Source organism: Castor canadensis, chromosome 19 (assembly GCF_047511655.1).
Source record: "Castor canadensis chromosome 19, mCasCan1.hap1v2, whole genome shotgun sequence".
NCBI lineage: Eukaryota > Metazoa > Chordata > Mammalia > Rodentia > Castoridae > Castor > Castor canadensis.
In genome coordinates, this window is record NC_133404.1 from 36,153,747 (window position 1) to 36,172,791 (window position 19,045).

Genomic DNA, 19,045 nt, shown 5'->3' on the forward strand with positions numbered 1-19,045 from the left:
CAAGGAGACTGTATACTGTTCCTTCTACCTGGACTCCCTTCCGTGCCCCCCATTGCCTCACTAGTCCTATTATTCCCTGGCATACCTCCACATTGGGAGGACCTCTCTATCTTCACCTGTGTCCTGCATCCCAGACTGGGCTGGAGGCCCTGGCGCCCACGTTCTGTATCTCCCTGTCAGTCTGTGTTGTGCTTTACTGACAGTCACTGTTAAGTTATCTGTCTGTCCCTCCTTGACTCTAAGCCAGGTGTGGACTTGCTCACCAGCAGTGGACTGCACTCCAGGCATGGGGTTTAGAGAGCTAGGTTCTGTAGTTGACTGAGTACTTAAGCTCACTCAGCCTGTTTCCTTGTCTGTACAAGGAAGATTTTCAAACCTACACTTCACACGTCCACTATCACCCATTATTACTAAAACCAAATCCTTCAAGACACCTCAAAACGTGTGCCACTTTTTTGGTAAACATCTTTCATGTCTCTTTTCCTAGTTCTCTTTCCCTACACTCTTTTTCTAGCAGCCATTTGAACACAGGGGCTGTGTTAGCTTCTGTCACTATTACAAAATACTTGAGATAAAGAAATTTATAAAGAGAAAGGTGGGGCCGGGCATGCTGGATCACAGCTGTAATCCCAGCAACTCAGGAGACAGGCATCAGGAGGAATGTAGTTTGAGGTCAGCCCAAGCAAAAAATTAGTGAGATTCCTATCTCAAGAACCAAGCCAGGTAAGGATGGTGCGTGTCTAAAATCCCAGCTACATAGGAGGCACAGGTAGGATTGAGTCCAAGGCTGGACCCAGCCAAAATCATGAGCCCCTATCTCCAGAATAACCATTGGAAAAAGGGCTGGGGTGTGGCTTCAGTGGTAGAGCACCTGCCCAGAAACCATGAAGCCCTGAGTTCAAATCCCAGTATGGGGGTGGAGGAGGAGAGAGACAGACAATGGCAAAGAACGTGTGTCAGAGTGAACTGCTCACCTCATAGCCAGGGAGCAAAAGAAGAAGAGGAAAGGACTAGGGTCCCACATCCCCTTCAAAGGCACACCCCCATTCCCTAAAGACCTCCCATAAAGTCCCACCACCTTGAAATAGCACCACCTGGGGGACCAAGCTTTTAACGCATAGATCTTTTGCATCGTTCCATATGCGAACTATAGCAGAGCCAGCTTATTTATTTCCTTAACCCTCAGAGCTAGCATGCAATAGGTCCTGATATGTATTTAGTGACTGACAGCTCAGGCCCTGGATTTGGGAACACACTGTGCATACTCAGAGGCAGGCAAAGTTGGGGTCCCTGCCCACCACTGCCCCTGGGAGGGCCTCCTGCTCCTCTGCCAACAGCCACCCCAGGGTGGAGAGGGAGAGAAGAGAGGGAAGGGCTCAGCAGTGGGGGCCTCCACAGCCAGGGCTGGGGAAAAAGAGTGGGGGCTGCCCGTGAGAAGATCTCTGTCCCAGGCCCAGACCACAGCCTAGGGAGGGAAGCAAAGCAGCCAGACTATGGGCTGCTTGTTTGAAGTTGCTGCACTTTGAGTTAGGTTGGTCTCTAGGTACATGAAGTGCTGAATTCTGAAATCCAACATTTTGGATATTTTGGAGGTGGTGGTGGATATTTTGCGGGGAGGGGGATTTGGGACTGGGGATTGAATTCAGGCCCTTGTGCTTGCCAGGCAGGTGCTCTACCCCTTGAGCCACTCTGCCAGCCCTTTTTGGAGTGGTTACTTTTTAATAGGATCTTGCTTTCTGCCCAGGCCATTCTGGACTGTGATCATCCTATTTGTGCTTTCCAGAATAGCTGGGGGTGACAGGTGTGATCCACTGTGTCCAGCCATTGGTTAAGATGGGGTCATATGATCTTTGTGCCTGGGCTGGCCTCCAAAACTGCAATCTGATCCTCCTGATCTCTGACTTTTGAGTAGCTAGGATTACAGGCTTGAGCCACCATGCCTGGCCTATTTTGGGTTTTTAAGACAGGGTCTTTGGCTGTCCTGCAACTTGCTATGTAACACAAGCTGAACTCAAACTTGTGATCCTCCTACCTCCACTTCTACCTCCCTGGTGCCGTGATTACAGGTGGGCACCACCACACCTGGCTCCCGAATCCAAAATTTTAAGAATTTCTTACATCGGCTGAGAGTTGGAGAGTTGTCCATAAATTGGTTGGTTTAGCCAGTAGGGACAGATTCCTCAGCATCAACACAACCCTGTATTGTCCTTTTTCGGGCTGGATTTCTCTTGATCGCCTAAACTGCATAATGGCCAAATCCCTACTTGAGGCAAGTCCAAATTCAGCTTCACACATTTCTCATAAGGAGAAAAAAAAAAAAAAAAAGCCCTTTGCATTCTTTCCCCAAATTATTTATGCCCTAAGACTTGAGTCTTCTCCCAAGATGGCGGCCAATCCCTTCCCTGGGATGCCAGGGGAAGCTCCAGGGTCTGGTGTCCTTCCCGAGTTATATTCAGCTGCAGTCTTGGGTGACAATATGAGCCTGGCCCTTTCAGATAAAGAGCCTGAGGTGTGAGCTTAAAAGTCCAGTGGCCAAAGTCCACTAGGTTGTAAGTGTAAGGGTAGCACTGAAGGGGCCTGCACAGGCAGGGTAGCACTGGAGGGGTCTTCTGGAGGCTCATGCCCTCTGCTGGATGCTGAGCCTTGGTCTCCCACCTGGAGCTGTGACAATAGGAATTTTGGTTAATTACTGACTGGGCTGCTGGGAATGCTGATAGATCTCTCTGACTCATTATCGAAGGCTTTTAGAGCTAGCTCCTGAAAGGCAGATTCCAGCAAATGGTGTTAATTGCAGGACCTCAGGGGTGGAGGGGCCACCCAGTGCCTCTGGGCGCCTCAGTGTGCCAGGGCTACTGCTGGAATGAACTGCTGGGCTGGAATTCTGCGCAGGAAATTGTTGGGTCTGACCCAGGGCTGGCCACGCTTGAAAGGAGTAGCACTGGAAACCTGGATTTTGAGATGGTGAGCTCTCCCTGGACAAACCTGGAACATTTTGGAAATGGGTGCCTAATGAACCCCAGTTTGGGTGAACAATAAGTAACAGAACCTGTAGGTCTGAGACCTAAATGTTTGAGGGAAATACGATGCCTGCGTTGGCTGGATGAGGGGATTTTTGTCATTGTTTTGTTTTGCTTGTTTCGTTGGTACAGGGATTTGAACTCAGGGCCTCAAGCTTGCCAAGCAGGTGCTCTACCACTTGAGCCGTGCCCCAGCCCTTTCTGCTTTTAGTATTTTTCTAATAGGATCTGGGGGGTGGGGACGGGGTTGTTTGAGGTTGTCTGGGTGGCCTGGACTGCAATCCTATTTATGCCTCCTGAGTAGCTGGGATGACAAGACGCCAGGCCACTATGCCCAGCTTGTTGGTTAAGATGGGGGTGCCTGTATCTTTTTGCCTTGGCTGGCCTCGAACCTCTTAATCTCCTCATGACTTTTCTGACCTAAGGAAGCGCTGCCCCACTGCACAGCTGGCAGTGTAATTAGTCACCTTTTTCACTTGCTCTGGGGAAGCCAGATTTAGAAGTTGCAATTCTGCAGCTGCCTGAGGGGTTGTGTCTTCCAGGACATGGGGCCTTCCCGCCTTTCCTTCCACCCTGCTTCTCTCCCTACATTTCGCTCCTGGCAGCTTGTGTGGCCGGCAGCAAGCTAGGACTGGGATAGTGCTTAAGAGAAACATCTAAATTGGATCAAAACCCAGAATTATTTTTTTTTTCTCCCAAAGAACCAGATGGACAGGCTTGAGGGTGAGGTGAGGGGGGACGAGGGAGGAATAAGTTTGACTAAAAACACTTGCTCTAGCCTACTGGTGTTTCCTCCAAAAGACGTTTCTCAGCAGAAGCTGCCGCTCTTTTAAATATCACAAGGGCAGAAGAGGGGACTTTTTTCCCCAGGAAAAATAAGTTAAGGGAGGTCACCACCCTGAAACCTTCCCAAGATCGGCCTTTGCCAAGCCTCTCCAGCAGCGCCCGGCGGCCCGGGGACCACCGTATCTATTTCTCTCTAGGAAGCCACGAGCTGTGCTCAGGGTGGCAACGTCAGGTCTGCAGGCCCCCGGCTTGGAGGCGCAAACGGGGCAAGTGCAACCAGGTGCTTAGCGGGGGAGGGGGCGCGGGCGCGGAAGGCGAGCCGAGTCCGGATGGGTGTCCGGGCCGCACGCGGGAGTGAGCCTCGAGGTGGCTGGCAGTGGTTGAGATCCAGCGGGCCATCCCGCCCGGACCTGGACAACTCGCAAGCGGATTTTTCAGCCTTCTGTAGCGGGACCACATCTGAGTGGGAGAAATGAACCAGGGGTGCCGGCGGCGCCTTGGGGACCTCAGTCTGGTTGAAAAGAGGGCGGGGACCTGCGGCTTGTCTCGGAGCTGCTTCTATGCGGATCGGCTGTTTATGGGGAGAATTAACCGGACGCGCCGGGATCCTTGCGCCCTGCGGGTGTTTAAGGCACCCAGGGAAGGGAAGGATCGGGGTGCTGGGCGTTTCCCACGTGGGTAGCCACGGAAGGGTCGGGGAGCCGGGGCGCGCCCTCCGATCGCGGGCCGCGGGTTTCCGAGCTCCCCGCGGCGAGCGCCGCACAGGGGCTGCCTCCCCGCCTCTCCCCACCCCCTCCCGCGGGCGGGGGCTGAAACCGGAGCGCGAGTGGGCGGGGCGCGCGGCGGCTGGGGAGCGAGGCCGAGTTCCCATTGGACGAGAAGCGAGTGATGGATGGCGAGGGCGGGGCGCGCGGGGGCCGGGCGAGGGGGAGGGGGGACGCGGGGCTCCCGCGGCCGGCCGAGGTGGACCGGGCCTCCCGGCTCGCTGCTCCCGCCGGCGGAGCCAGGCTGCGTGTTCTCCGCAGCGTGATTGATCTCCTTTTCTTCTACACTCTTCTTCCAGGGAGAGGCTAGTGGTAACAGGCCGAGCTGGATGGATGGGTATGGGGAGAGGGGCAGGACCTTCAGCCCTGGGATTCTGGCCGACCCTCGCCTTCCTTCTCTACAGCTTCCCGGCAGGTAAGGCACTGCCCCCTAGCCGGGGACTGCGCGCCGGGCGCGCTCCGGGGCCTCCCGGCAACACTGGGCCACCCGTTTGCTAGCTTGTCAGAGCTCAAGTTCAAGTTCGCCAGGCCACCCCCCCACCCCCACCCCACCCTCGCGGGCTCCAGCCTCGCATTTCCACGGGTCTTTGTTTCTCCCGCGCCCCGCCGAGGGCGCAGTGGGTGCCCGCGGAGACCCCATTGGGGGGACTCCCACACATACCCGATTTGTGATGGGAAGGCTGCGGAGCCTGGGCCGCCTCTCCCCACCATCACCACTAGCTTCGGAGAAAGTGGATGCCCACAATGCGCAACTTAGGGGCTTCGGATGAGGGGGGAGAAGACAAGGACTCCGACCTGGGGCGCGTTCTCCAGCTCCTAAGCCCGCCAGTTTGCAAACCTGCCCAGGGGTGGAGCCGGGGCGCCCTGGAAGGTCCCAGCAGAGTCGCCTCCCGCCGGGTCCCGGGGGACCCCGGCCCGCCCCACGCGCGCGCGCCCACGCGGGGAAGCCCACGGACCCGGTGCCGAGGAGCGCGGATTCCTGTTTGATAACACGCCGCGTCGCCCCCTGTTTGTTTTTGTTGTATCAGAAGGCGAGAGAATTTCAGAATTAAAGCTGAAAAAAGCCCATCTGTTTCCAATGAATCCCCCATAGTTTTTCACAATGTTTTTGGCAGATCGCTGCTTTCAAATTCCTCGGAGCCCGGACCTCTTGTTTTTGTTGGGGGAAGGGAGACCAACTCCACAGAGAAGCATTTGTTCCTTCCCAAACGCTCCGGTTTCTTTACTTTTTTCTTTTTTTTTCCTCCTCCTTTCGGGGTGGGGGGGAGGGGGAAGGCACAAAACTTAAATCCCTGGGCTGTTTTCCTTCTAATGTTTAGTAAAACTTTATTTCATTTTGCCGTATGCTGCTCATAACTCCTTTACACCCATTTTTCTCTTGCTAAAATGTAAATAAACACAGTGTCATAGGCCAAATGGCCCTCTTAGCAAGGCGGGGTCGCCCGGCCCATTTCCATTGTGTTGGGGTTCAGGGGAGTTTTTTTTTTTTTTTTTTTGCAAAAAAAAATTCCAACTTGTCTGGCACCGCGGCCAGGGACTCTGCAGCCCCTGCGCACAACTGAAATTTGCAAGAAAGGGCTTGAGTCAGACTCGGATTGGGTTGTTTTGATTTGTTCTGCAGCCAACTGGGTTTCAAGGAACTGGCAGAACTGGGCAGCCCCGATTGGGCCTGGCTGCCAGTTAGGGTTCCCAGTTAACTAACCACGTAGGCCCGGAGCAGAATGGGAGGAGGGCTCAGTTTACCCTCTTGTCTTTAACTCTGCTGCGAGACCCCCAGCGCCTGAGTGTCCGTGGGCGCCCAGCTCACTCAGCAGCTTCCAGACCCGGGAGGGTTCCCCAGACATCCCACAACCTGCGTGGGAGGAGCCCTGGGTCCACAGGGATGCCTGGGCTTGGACCAGAGAGGGGGAGGGGTGTTAGGGTCCCCAAAGAACCCTCAAGCCCCAGGCCACCCTTCCAGTATCAAAACCTCCAAAGAGTGTTGAGCTACCGGTGTCCCCTCCCCACCCCCATTCTTTTAAAAGACATCTACTTAATATTCTGATAGAATATTAATGGATTGACTATTATTAGATTTTGTTCCTCCACATTAAAAAATAATAAGATAAAATTCACCCTCTTTTAAAATAAAAGAGGAGAAGCAGGAGTTGGCAAGTTGTGTTCATTTAGCTTTGCTCTGGATACAGATCCAGTCCTTTGGAAGTTTTATCAGATGGGTTGATAAGTGTCTTTTGTCCCTTGCCTGTGGTGGGAGATGTGATCTCAGCTCAGTGCTGAAATTGAGAAGGGGGCTCCAGGAGCCCTTAAAACAACACCTTCTGCTCTTAAAGCTGCAGAGCTTGTTCACTTCTTGTGCTGGCAGGGCAGGTAGAACTTCCCAGAAGTAGAGGGAGCTACAAGAGCCCCGTGGGGGTGTGTGGTGTTTCTTGGTTCATCTCTTTGTCTTTAAGTTTTTTCTTTATTTTCAAGTATCCCAGCATAGTCTGGGGAATGTTGGAGGATTATATAATGCACAACCCAAATTCCACCACTTTTGTTTCCAAGAAACCCGTTTCTTTTTGGCTTCAAGGCTGGTAACTAAAACCTGGCAGATGGAGCCGATAGCTGTCCTGCCAACTGGCTAATGGACCTCCTCACTGGAGGCCCTGACAGTCACATGTGGTCAGAACTGTCCACCTTAGTGAAAAGTGACCTCCCTAGAGCCTACAAGCAAATAAACTGAGGGCTCAGAACATGTGTGCGCTAGAAACCCAGCTCAAAAGACAATTTCCTAAAGAAGGAATGAGATGAACCATTTCCACAGAGACCTGGACTGTCACATCCTTTGACCTGTGGGGTCTGGGAAACAGGACGCTTTGGAATAGCCCAACCTGCAGTTCTGGTAGAGACGGATTGCAGTTAGTGGAAAAGAAAAGTCCTGGCGAGTGTGAGGCGAGGCCCAGAGCCACAGGGAAACGGGGCCGGGTGCCATGGCCTCTCCCACTGAAGACAGGTGGGAACTGGCTGGGCAGCCTGTGAAAGCATAGGTTTGTTCAGATGTTGCCAACTTGAACAGCTGCCAGGAGAAAGCTCACAGGAGTGCAAATTAAATTGGACACAGTTAGGTGAAGAAAGGTGACTTCGCTCTGCTAGACTGAGCGTGTTTGTGTGTTTTGAGTGTTTACGTTCACTTACTCAACGTGTATAACCAACCTAGTGTGTCTCTGCCTCGGTGACAGACTTCAGGGCCCTTTGACTAAGGTCTGCAGGCAGACACAGCCTTGTGAAGACAAAGGGGGTCCTGCAGTGTCGCTTGGGACAGAAGGATGTCTGCTCGTGGGTGATTCTGTGGGGACAGAGGACAGGGCAAAGTGGCCACACCTACCCGGAAAAAGCTTCTTAGAAGAGCCTTCCACAAATAGTGTCCTCTTCCAAACATAAGTTGATAGATATTTTTAAGCTTCGAGGCCATTGTGATTTCTTCGAACAGACATCCAAGGACATTTTGGACATGTCGACACAGTTCCTGTTAACACGTGTGGACACTGGACTCCAGCAGTGTTTCTCCGTGTGGTCCTTGGACCAGCAGCGCCATTCCCCCTGCACTGGGAACCTGGTAGAAATACAAGCCTTGGGCCACCGCAGACTCGTGAAGCAGATACCCTGGGGTGGGGAGGGCAGGGCAGGCTGCTGTGTGTTCTAATGGGCCTGCCAGGGAGTTCTGATGCACACTAGCGTTTGAGGACTGCAGTCCTGGAATTATTGTACTGTCACCTTTCTTCATTCTTGTTTCTCTCCCTTCTTTTATGCACCCATTGTAGAAGTGTTAGTCCTCACTGGGGAAATGAGACTTTATGGCATCCAAGCACATATGTGTGGCTATAGAATCAGAGCACTCTGTCCAAGCTGCTGTTTTAAAATAGGCAAGTAGGAAGTCACCTTATTGCTCTCTCTCCCCGTTCGATTTTCTGTCCCAAAAGGAGAGTGTCTTAGTTCATGTAATGCTATAACAAAACACCAGGCTGGGTGAAGTGGCTGAGACCTATAATCCCAGCTACTTGGGAGGCAGAAATAAGAGGATCAAGATTTGAGACTAGCATAGGCAAAAAAAAAAATTATTAAGACCTTATCTCAAAGAACAAATCAGATGTATGATGGGGCACTTCTGTAATCTCAGCCATGTGGGAGGCCAAGGTAGGAGGATTGCAGTTTGAGGCTGGCTGGCCTAGGCAAAAAAATGAAACCCTATCTGAAAAATAATGCTATGGAAGTGTGGCTTGAGTGGTAGAGCTCTTGCCTAGCAAGCTCAAGGCCCTGAATTCAAATCCCAGTGCCACTAAAAATAAGTAAATAAATAAAATACCATACACTAAGAGGTTTATGAACGGAAATTTGTGGCTTACAGCTTTGGATGCAGAAAAGGGTAACATGGAGGTGCCAGCCTATTTGGTGTCTGATGAGGGCCCCTTCCTGGTTCACAGAGGCTCCTTTCCCTCTGCTGTCTCAGAGCAGAAGGGGTGGGGGGCTCTCCTGGGGTCCCTTTCATAAGATCACTAGTCCCACTTGGGGGTTAGGGCTTAGCATGCACATTGGGATGGACAGGCACAATCTATAAGAGAGAGCAGAATGCAAGATCAGATAGCACAGAGCCAGCTTGCAGCCCTGTGTGAAGGGGTCTCTGGACACACCCTTGCTCAGGGAGAGCACAGTTATCAAATCCTGTAGGTGGTCGGCCCATTGGCTCTAAGAGTGAATGAGGAAAGGACGTCCTGTCTTCTGGTTTGGAAAGGGAAACCCCTACAAGGCTGGAGAAATTGCTGGCATTCAAAGGCAGGGAGCTGGGGAGAGCTGGAGGGCTCTCCAGCTCTTTATTTATTGGCCGGCAGGCACAATAAAACCTCTCTGTGAGACAGGAAGAAGGGACCTAGGGCTCTGTGGAGGTAAGTGCATAGGCATGGGGACCAGTTTACAGGTTGGGGGAGCAGTCGTTCCTACTAGCAGTCCTGTCTTTGGTGAACCCAGCAAGGTGAACCCTGGTCCATCAACGTGCCTTAAGTTCAAGTTGAGTACCATGTTAAGGTCAGCTGTTCTGCTGCTGGGCTAAAATGCAGCCTGCCTAACAATGAAGGCCTCTCTCTTCCAGGGTCACCAGGGATCCCAAGACTTTCCTAGTTTTAAAACTGAAAGCCAAGACTCTTCAGGTGCGCCCTAGGATGGTTGGTCACTCTCTCGTCACCCCCTCACCTGTGTTTCTTGGGGGCCCCACTACCTGAAGTCCAGGGTGTGAAGTGGTCTCTGTGTAGTCCAGTCAGTTGGGGCTGGAGTCCTTCCTCTGCCCTTTCCTGCCTTTTCCCGTTGTCACCTTGCCATGGCCACAGTACAGACAGCCCTAGAACCTCCCCATCTTCTCCCCACCTCATGCCAAACGGAGTACCTCAGGACCTCGTGGTGCCTCATGGTTCCTTTTGGAACATCCAGAAGGGAAGCCCTCTGGCTTCTAGCCCTACACTCTTGCCATCCTTATTTCCATGACATCTGTGCATCTTCAAGACCCCCTGGCCTCCCAGCCTCACCACCCCTTACCCATGGACAGCCCCAGGTCTTGTCCATGGCACCACCCACTTTGGAGTGGAACACCCACCCCTCCACTTGACCAAGGTGCAGGCAGACCCAGATGTCTGGGGTAACCTTGGCTGGGTGGGTACCCATGCTTTAAAGTGGGGATACAGTAAGTAGCAGAATAATAGTTATCCACATTTCCCATGGACCTAGCATTTCTGCCTCCTCTCAAAGGCCCTTTCCCCCAAAGAGGAAGATCCCAGTCACAGGTCAGAAAGACAAGCTGGCAGGCCTGTCATTGTACAAATGTCCCAAGTTACATTTCCCAAGACTGCTGGGATTTGCTTATATTTTCATTCTGTTCTCCCAGGCAGACAAAATTAAAGGGGCACCTCTGCACCCCATCTGCAAGAGGGAGCCCCCTCGTGCTGGGGAGTATGCAAAACACAGACTTGCACCCAAGCTGGGGCCAGCTGGGCATGTGCCCATCTTACAGATAGCATGGAAGCAGAAAGCCCACCCCAAAACACGTTTTGACCCATGACTACGCTAAACAGCCCAGGGTTGCTGGAGGCAGGACCAACACGGAAAACTGCCATCCCAAGGGCCAGCCCTACAGTCAAGGCTATGCCTCAAAACAGGGAGACCAAACCGATCACTCACAGGCTTCACTGTCACGGAGAATGTTCTGTCATGGCCCATACCACCCTCCTTATGGCATCTGGGACAGCTTAGTCCTCTGCCCTGTGACAGGCTTGGGATTGTAGGCACGGGGTCCTGTGCCTGGCCCTTGGCACACTATGGGTCCCTCGTCCCAAAGAAGCTCTCAGCTTTGACTGCCAGTGGTTTGGGGACTTTCAAACCATCCTGCCTACACACATGGTGCCAGTAGGAGCCCGGGGAGGTGGCCCGTGTGCAAAGCTGAGGTGTGCCCTTTTCCTTGGCACTCAGTGCGGGTTCTGAGGCAGAGCAGCTCTGGCTGGGGTGTAATGAGGGGACAGTACTTCCTGCTGCAGCTCCCTCAGTGGCATTCGTCCACTTCTGCCCACACCACCCAGCAAGCTGGCAGGTAATTCTCCATGACCCCAGCTCCCCTCCTCCTCAGGTCGCCTGAGGTTCTCTGAGAAGTTGTTCCCTTCATCATCTCCTGTAGGCCAGACCCTGAAGTTCAGAATGGGACACGTAAAGGGCTAGGTCACCGTTCTGGGGCTGGACAGGGGAAGAATGCGGCTCAGGAAAGGTGATCCCCTTCTGGCTGCTGTAGGCTAAAGTGGGGTAGGCCCTGCTGCACCTGGCGACACATCCAGTCAGTCTCCTGGGTGTGTCCTCTCGCTATCCAAAGCCGAACACCTGGCTGTGTACTCCAGGATGATGGAGTGAAATTCCTCCGGGAGTGAGACTAACAGGCAGCCTCAGGCATCTGTCAACATCAGGAGACTCTAGAGTTGAGCCAGGCCAGAGGTCACCAAGCGTTGGCTCTGGGTGCATTCCACCTAGATTCATGGACCAGGGACAGAGGGAGAGATGGAGGGTGGCCTCAGCGTGGGCGCACACTGGGACTGAGCTGGTTAGTGGGCCCTCCCCACCTCCTTCAGGATTTTGACATGACTCGTTTACAGAGGGGTGCCGGGGGTCTGCTGCCCAGACTTGGTGAGCGGTGAGAAAGGGGATGTGTGTTGGGGCAGGGGGGTGACCTTAGGCCTCAGGCTGGTCCCTTTCTCTACCTGCCTCGGTCCTAAATGAAGCCATTGCCTCTTAAGTTACACTGCTTCCTAAAATAGCGTTCTGGTCATGCCTTGTACTTACTACCGATTCTCAGGGGCTGCCTTGGAGCAGTTGGATTGAGGCTGAAATCACCAGTCAGACATGGGGGAGGGGGTGGATACTAAATGCCAGGAATGGTTAGACGGGTCCAAAAAGGCAATGAGAGACCACTGAGGCACAGAATTCCAGGAGAGACTTCCACCTCTGGAGCCAGAGCGACCAAGGGAAGAGAAGCTTGAAAGAGGGACTGCCCGGCCAGTCCTGACCCTTCAGACTAGCACATTGTGCAGCGATGCCTGGGTCTGGTGGAAGAAAAGGGCCAGGGGAAGGAACAGCCTTGGGACACCCTGAAACCAATCTCCACCTCCAGCCTTCCTGTCTCCATCAGCGCCCCCTGGTGGCAGAATCCTTACAGGGCGCCAGGTGACAAGAGAGAAGTGGGGCTTGCAGAGACCTTCCTCACCTATCAGAGGACAGCTGTTTGAAGCCGAGTGGCATTTACTTGACGTCTCCCCTCCCCCTCCCCTGCCCAACCAGCATTCGCCTCCTGCCACTCTCAGACCTGGGGCCCCTGTTTGCAGAGACCTTTGACTTTCATCACCTGTCAAATTCAAGACCTCATGGCAATGCTACTTCCCTGATATCCTCCCTCCTCCATCCTTAAATCTTTATGTTCAGATAAATTTGTTTGCTTTGCGTTCCAGAAGTTGCAATGGCAAGCACAGAGACTTAAACCGGGGCTTGTTCCAGGAACAGCGTTAATCACGGTTCCCAGCACATGGAGGGCATCGTCCAGAACTTTCAGCAATTAAATCAATCACACAGTTACTGTGCAGGCCGCAGAGTTGGACCAAAACAACTTGATCGCGGAGCTTGGATTCCTAGTGAGCCTTACTGCTTTAAGAGGAGGCCGGTTTCCTCCCTCCCGGCTTACCCCACCCCTCCCTTACAGCAACTGAAACCCGATCTAATCCCTTTGCGCGCAGGGTAATTTATTGGTCTATTGGGCTTTTCTTGGTGGCAAATTGCATTGTCTTTATTCCTGGGCTCAGGCGATGGAGCTGCTCACCGCATTCCTAAAGCAACTTTCTCAGGGTCGATCTTTCACACCCCCTCTGCATAGAGCTAAGTTAGTTTTAGTGGGGTTCTTTGTCGTGCAAACAGGGTAGTAATAAGCAGGCTATTATTCGGAAAGATTGGGCTTGATTAACAGTTCAAAGGAGAACTCTGAATGCAGCTAATGCTGCACTGGTGCTTTTTCCCCTGCCCAGGTTGGTACAGCTGCTGCCCCCAGCTCCCTGTTCTGCCTTTCTGTTTCCCAGAGACACTGGCTTGCTATTGAGAGAAAAAAATTTAAGGCTGACAAGTTGAGTGGCTGTGATTTCTCTCTGCTGTGGTGCAGGCCACAGGGAGGCAGCCTGGAGCCCACCTCCCCAAGGGCAAGTGCAAGGACACATGGAAGCCCAGTGTTTCTACCAAAGCCTAAATAGGGCACTGGATGGACCGTGGGGGCGGGGAGAGAAGGGGTAAAAAGGTCATCAAATCGCCTAAGGCCATTGGAGTGTGGAAGCCAGAGGAGATGAAAACTAGGCGCCCCCATTCTTGGGAGAGCCAGAGGCAGGTGGGACTGTATGTCTGGGTGACCACCTCCTGGAGGGTATCCAGCTGGACAGCTGTGCAGATGTGCAGGCAGTCCAGTGAGGTCCACAGAAGCTGCACAGCCAAGAGAAGCCTGCACAGAGGTGAGGGGTGGGAATCCTAGATAACTATCAAATAACAAATGCAGGGACGATGACAGTTTAGTCTTTTCTGTGTGGCTCTAGACAAGGACAGAGACTTCAGGAAAGTCCCCGGGAGCCAACTGGAACTGTCCCTGGCAAGTGTGCTTCAAGGTGATTTCCTGCCTAGGGCATAGCTGAAGGGGGCCACTAAGTCGTCCTCCCCCCCTCCCAGGGTGCACCTTGAAAAGTAAGCGTGCATTTAATCACAAAGTGATCCTGCTCTTGAGAAAGCAATCACACGGAAAAACACCAAGCTCTGGCACTCCTGGCAGGACTTAGGGATGAGCAGGTCATAGGCTAGCCAAGGCACAGTCCACCCCCACTGGTCTAGGAGCCCGCCCTGTCCTCTGGGCTTTGCCTGGGCCCCATGCTTTGAAGCCAGGTCCCCCACCTCCCTGGCCTCGATTTCCCTCTTAGGGCTCTGGGACAAATTCAGGGCTTTCCTGTTGGTGGGTCCTGGCAGGGCCCAGCCACTAACTTGCAGTCCTCAGAATTCTCCTGTGTACTCCTCACTCACAGCTAGTGCTGAAAGTTTTGACTCCAGAGGCCTGGAACAAACAAAATATGCAGACAGTGCCCCCTAACGTGCTTTTAAGGAGCATAAGCTCTGTGAGGCCCTTTGCATTTTCCCGGAACCCCAGGTAGCAAGGGTAGCAAGGTTAACAGGGGCCCAGGAGCAGCCCCTGCCCAAGAGTGGGTGAAGATGGAAGCTGTCCTGACTTTTCGGGGCATATCAGGGCCCTATGTCTGTCTTGGATCCAGCAGGAGGTGCCGCATGGTTAGAAGGGACTACTCTGTCATATGCAGTGCCAGACAGCAAGCTCCAAAGGTGGCTCTAGAAAAAGCTGGCTTCCCATCCTGCTTGCAAAAGTTGTTGTAGGATTCTCTCAGAGTTTTCTGTCCTTCTCTCCTTGGATGTCATATCAGAGGTCCAAGGTTTTCCAAGGTTTATTGCTTTTTTTTTTTTTTAAGAGATAACTGCACCTAAATGCCAGCCCCTCTAGAATCTCTGGCAGGTGACACCACAGCTTTTGGTTTTGTATCTGGACCAGGTAACCTGCAGATCGCTGAGCTCTGGGAGCCTGCAGTCAGTGATTTAATGCAGTGGGCATGGGGTGTGGGATGACTGTGGGGGTCAAGGGTCCCCTTAGCATACTGCCCATAAGGACAGTCCATGCCTTAGGGTCCCTGGGAAATAATGACATCCATACATGTCCACATTAGGCCAAAGGCCACACAGAGCTGCAGAACCATCTGCAGAGATGGCAGAGGGGAGCGGCTTGTCACCATCCGTAGCATTTTGTAACCACTTCCTTGCTCTGAACGTGAGTTCTCCATCAGTGATGGGCATGTGCAGGCTTCCTCTGCTGCTCCCGGGAAAATTGGCAAAGCTGGCTGGAGGACCCGGAGAGTTCGGGGCAGCAGGGGTCCCAGGAGTCAGAGACGGGTTATTTCCCAGTGGAGTGGGCTCCCGGTGGGCCACACTCGGGCCTGTCTGCAGGGAGAGCTTAGAATCCACTTGGCATGTGGCCTCATCAGAGGAGAGATCACATCATGACTTTGGGCCTTGGGGAGGTGGTCGTCCTCACCTGGTGCCTTGAGAATGGACTTGATAGGAAAGCATTGATAGAGGCCAAAACTCCTTGGGAGGCCGAGATCAAGAGAGTCATGGTTCAAGGCTAGCCCAGGCAGAAAGTTAGGGAGACCTCATTTCAACCAATTAGCCAGGCATGGTGTCATCCCAGCAACATGGGAAGTGCAGGTAGGAGGATCGCGGTCTGAGGCTGGCTTGGGCAAAAGCGTGAGACCCTACCTGAAAAATAACTAAAGCAAAGGGGCTGGGGACAAGGCTCAAGTGGCAGAGCGCCTGTCTAGGAACCCAAGGCCCTGAGTTCAAATTCCAGTACCATCAACAACAACTATAGGGAAAGAAAAGCATAGAAACAACTCCCAAGAAGAGCCCTTCTTGTGGCCTTGTGTGACCAAGGCCAAGGCCAGCTCCAGCCCCCACCCTGCCCCCAGTGCCTCTGCCTTTACGTCCATAAGATGAAAATAAAAATTCCTGCCCTCTCCCAGGGCCAGTGATACCGAGGATCCAACAGTTTATCAACTGCACAGGTCCAGGGAATATAGGGTGTTATTTATGTCTGGTCATTCTTTCTTTCTGATACTCTGGGTTCCTACCTGCCTGCTGGACTTACCCCACTCTCCCAGGGCCACTTTTTGATGGTGTGGGCCCCCTCGAGGGAGGAGAGCAAAACTCTTCTTTGTTCATTCTGTGATCCCCCCTCCACCACCACACACACACAGCAGTGCACTGCTTGGCCTAGAATGCATAGTATGAGGGAGAAGAAGAGAGCAGCTTGGAACCTGTGAGCTGTGGTTTCCTGTTGCCTCTCCAGGGCACCGAGAAGAGGAGCTGTTTAATGCCCGGAGACCTCAGTTTGCCTGTCTGTCAAATGGGGGTAATAAGGCCCACGGGTGTCGTGAAAGTTAAAGGAGACACCCGTACAGTGTCCGTCACGTAGTAAACGCTCACTTAACGTTAGCAGTGCCATGTGTCAGCATTCCCCATAAAGTTAACAGCAGAAAACTGTCTTTCATGAAACTACCTTCTCAAGTTCTCCAGGCTTTGCTTCCATCAGCACTTTGAGTCCCCCTCAGTGCTCGTGTGGCTAGCTTCTGATGCATCCCCGTGGCTCAGAGAGGTCATTAAATTTGCCGTAGTCACACAGCTTAAGAACTGACCCTGGCTCTCTGCCCCACCACTGCCTCCAAAGTGAGGTCCCTACTTCACTGAGACTCTCTAATTGGGCCCCCTCCCGACACAAATCTGTTGCCTGGCTGCTTGATGCTACTGAATTTTCCCCAGTTCTCTCTAAGCAAGGAAATCACAAGTGTCCTCCTTTTCCCTTCTCACTCAGAACCCAAGGTCTGTTCACTCAGGACCCAGCACTTCTCACTGGATTCATCTCCCAGGAACTGCCTGGGAGGGAGGGGCATCTGGGGGTGCTGTGAAAACCAGGAAGGGTACTGTTGTGACAGGCAGGAAGTGAGTATCCTGAGTTGGATTCAAGGACATGGAGTTGGGTTACAAAGATCCATGGGCCAGGAGGTTTCCAAGCAGAGAGGCAGGAACTCTTTACCATCTCCTTGATTGACCCTCTGACCTCTGTAGAGTTCAGGGGATTGTTCCAGGCTTAGGTCACCTCTGGGTAGAAGCAGGTCCTTGTGAGATGGGAGGATGGGGCAGGTGAAGTTGACTCAACCTGGCTCTTTGGCCTCTGGCCAGATGAATACCTCCACTGACAGTGACAGCTTCTGTAAGGGACACTTGGAGTGTCCTGGAGGTTGTACCGTCCATATGAAGCAGCTCAGGCTGCTGTAACAAAACCCCAGACCGAGAGGTGTAAGTAATACACATTTATTTCTCATGGATCTGGAGGCTGGAAGACTGAGGTTGGGGCCAGTATGGTTTGGTTGGGTGAGGGTCCTCTTCCTGGCTTGCAGATGCTGACTTCCCTTGCCTCCTCGCCTGGTAGGGGGGACATCAAGTGACTGAACTCTGGTGTCTCTTCTTGTAAGGACACAAGTGCCACCAAGAGGGCCCACCTTCATGACCTCATCCAAGCCTGGTTACTTCCCAAATGCCCCCTCTCCATCACATTGGGGGGTGGGCACACAATTCAGTCCAGAGCCTGCTCCCTGGTGAAAGGGAGGTGGTGAGTGTAGTCAAGAAAATGACCTAACTCTGAAGCCTGGTCACTCATGGCTGGCAGATCCCACTGGATGATCCCAGGCAGGTGAGGGACCCCCTTTTCAGAGCATCTGGGTGGGATTTCAGTCAGGAGCTCTTGACACACCGAAGCTCTGTGACTGCTTTGCTCATGATTTGCAAGACCATGGAGGTAGCAGGACCTCATCACCAACTTCCTATTGAAGTTCGAGAGCCCGTGGAGCCACCCAGGCTGGGGATAGAGCACAGAGGTCAAAGTGGAACACCTCACCCATCCCACGTTGTCTGTGTGCAGGTTGCTCCTTTGCTGCCCACCTAAGAAGGAGCCCCTTGGATGTAGTCTACTGGAAGCTGGGCTGCAGGAAGCTTGGGGACCACAGCAGGGTGGCCTGGGAAGGAGAGGCTGAAGCCCTGCACAAGGGACTTAAGAATGGGGTAATAAGATTGTGCAGTGACATAGCTCCCAAGGGCAGGAGCTTTCCGGTCCACGGATGCATCCAAAGCCTTGCTGGGCTGGCCTTCCCTTCTCTGAATGGCCGGACCACCCAGAGGACTGACTGTGATGAGGCCTGCCATGGCCCAGCCCAGGCCTGGGACACAGCAAGTTGGCTGCAGCTTCACCGTCATTGCCCTCCCAGTTTGGTTCTAGTAGAGAACCTGGGAGTGACTTCTCCTGTGCCACAGTGGGTTCAGTCGGCAGAACCCACTTTCTCCTTTGGTCATGGTGAGGGTGGAGGTGGACCCGAGCTGGATGTGTCCATGTCTACGGCAGGTCAGCACGTCCTGCTCCTGGCACTGATGAGAGTGCCACAGGCCACTGGAGCAGAGGTGAAGAGCTGGTAGCCACACCAGCAGTTCCTCCGACGTGCTTGTCCTGTGTAGTCCCCTCTCCTCCACACTGGGGCTGGACCTGCAGCTGTCTTCAATACAGACCACACTAGCATCTCACAGCCCACAGGTAGGCTGAGCCTTTGTGCATCCCCGGTTAGGAAAACGTGAAGAACACGGGTCACAAGCACACCTCCTGGGAAGGAGGCCACACACTGGGGGGTCTCACCAGTGCTCCCCCCACCCACCTCTGTTCCCCAGCACGGCAGGTGCCACCTGACTGTTATCAACCTAGCTTGATTCTTTAAATCAGAGTATTTTCCATCTAAATAAAGCTATTAAAATGGAAAATGAGGAGTTCTATCCAATGTTTTTCCCTAATGCCTTAGTAATGTGTAGCTTCTTCAGTTAAAGGAGAAGGTATTCAGCCAGGCACCACCTGAAATGACCTCAGTTGCCCAACAGTGTGGCAAAATGGGTCTTAAGGGGAAAGCCTGACGCAGGGTGGGCGCTGGCTCCTCTGCTCAGGTGTGTGATCTGGACAGGTGTGTGATCTTCAGAAGAAGGCACCGTACCCCTGCATGGGTGGGAGTCCTCTGTGAGAGTGATGGTGCAGACAGCTCACTGGAGCACCACGGGATGGCTTAGTGCTCGTGTGTTCTTTCATCAGTCCTCCTTCAAAGATTTTTGTGCCTGGCTTGATGTGCAACTCAACTTTATAAATAAATCTAGCACCAAAGACAAACTGAATTGTCCAAAGTCACAAGCCCCAGTGGGTGACCTCAGAAGACCCTGGTTGAGAAAATCTCGGGTCTTTGGAGTTTCCTGAAC

The 19,045-nt window shown here is 53.1% G+C and overlaps 1 protein-coding gene across 2 annotated transcripts in view; it reads left to right on the top strand.

The window, feature by feature from the left end:
* Rgma (repulsive guidance molecule BMP co-receptor a) overlaps positions 1 to 19,045 on the top strand; it is a 42,732-nt gene that overhangs the window by 13,089 nt on the left and 10,598 nt on the right. Inside the window, exon 2 of one of the 2 annotated variants that reach the window (XM_074061622.1) lies at positions 4,867 to 4,982. The exons of the other annotated variant lie outside the window; for it this stretch is intronic. Coding sequence (XP_073917723.1) covers positions 4,867 to 4,982 — 116 coding nt within the window. The remainder of the gene's footprint in view (positions 1 to 4,866; positions 4,983 to 19,045) is intronic. 2 annotated transcript variants of the gene reach the window in all.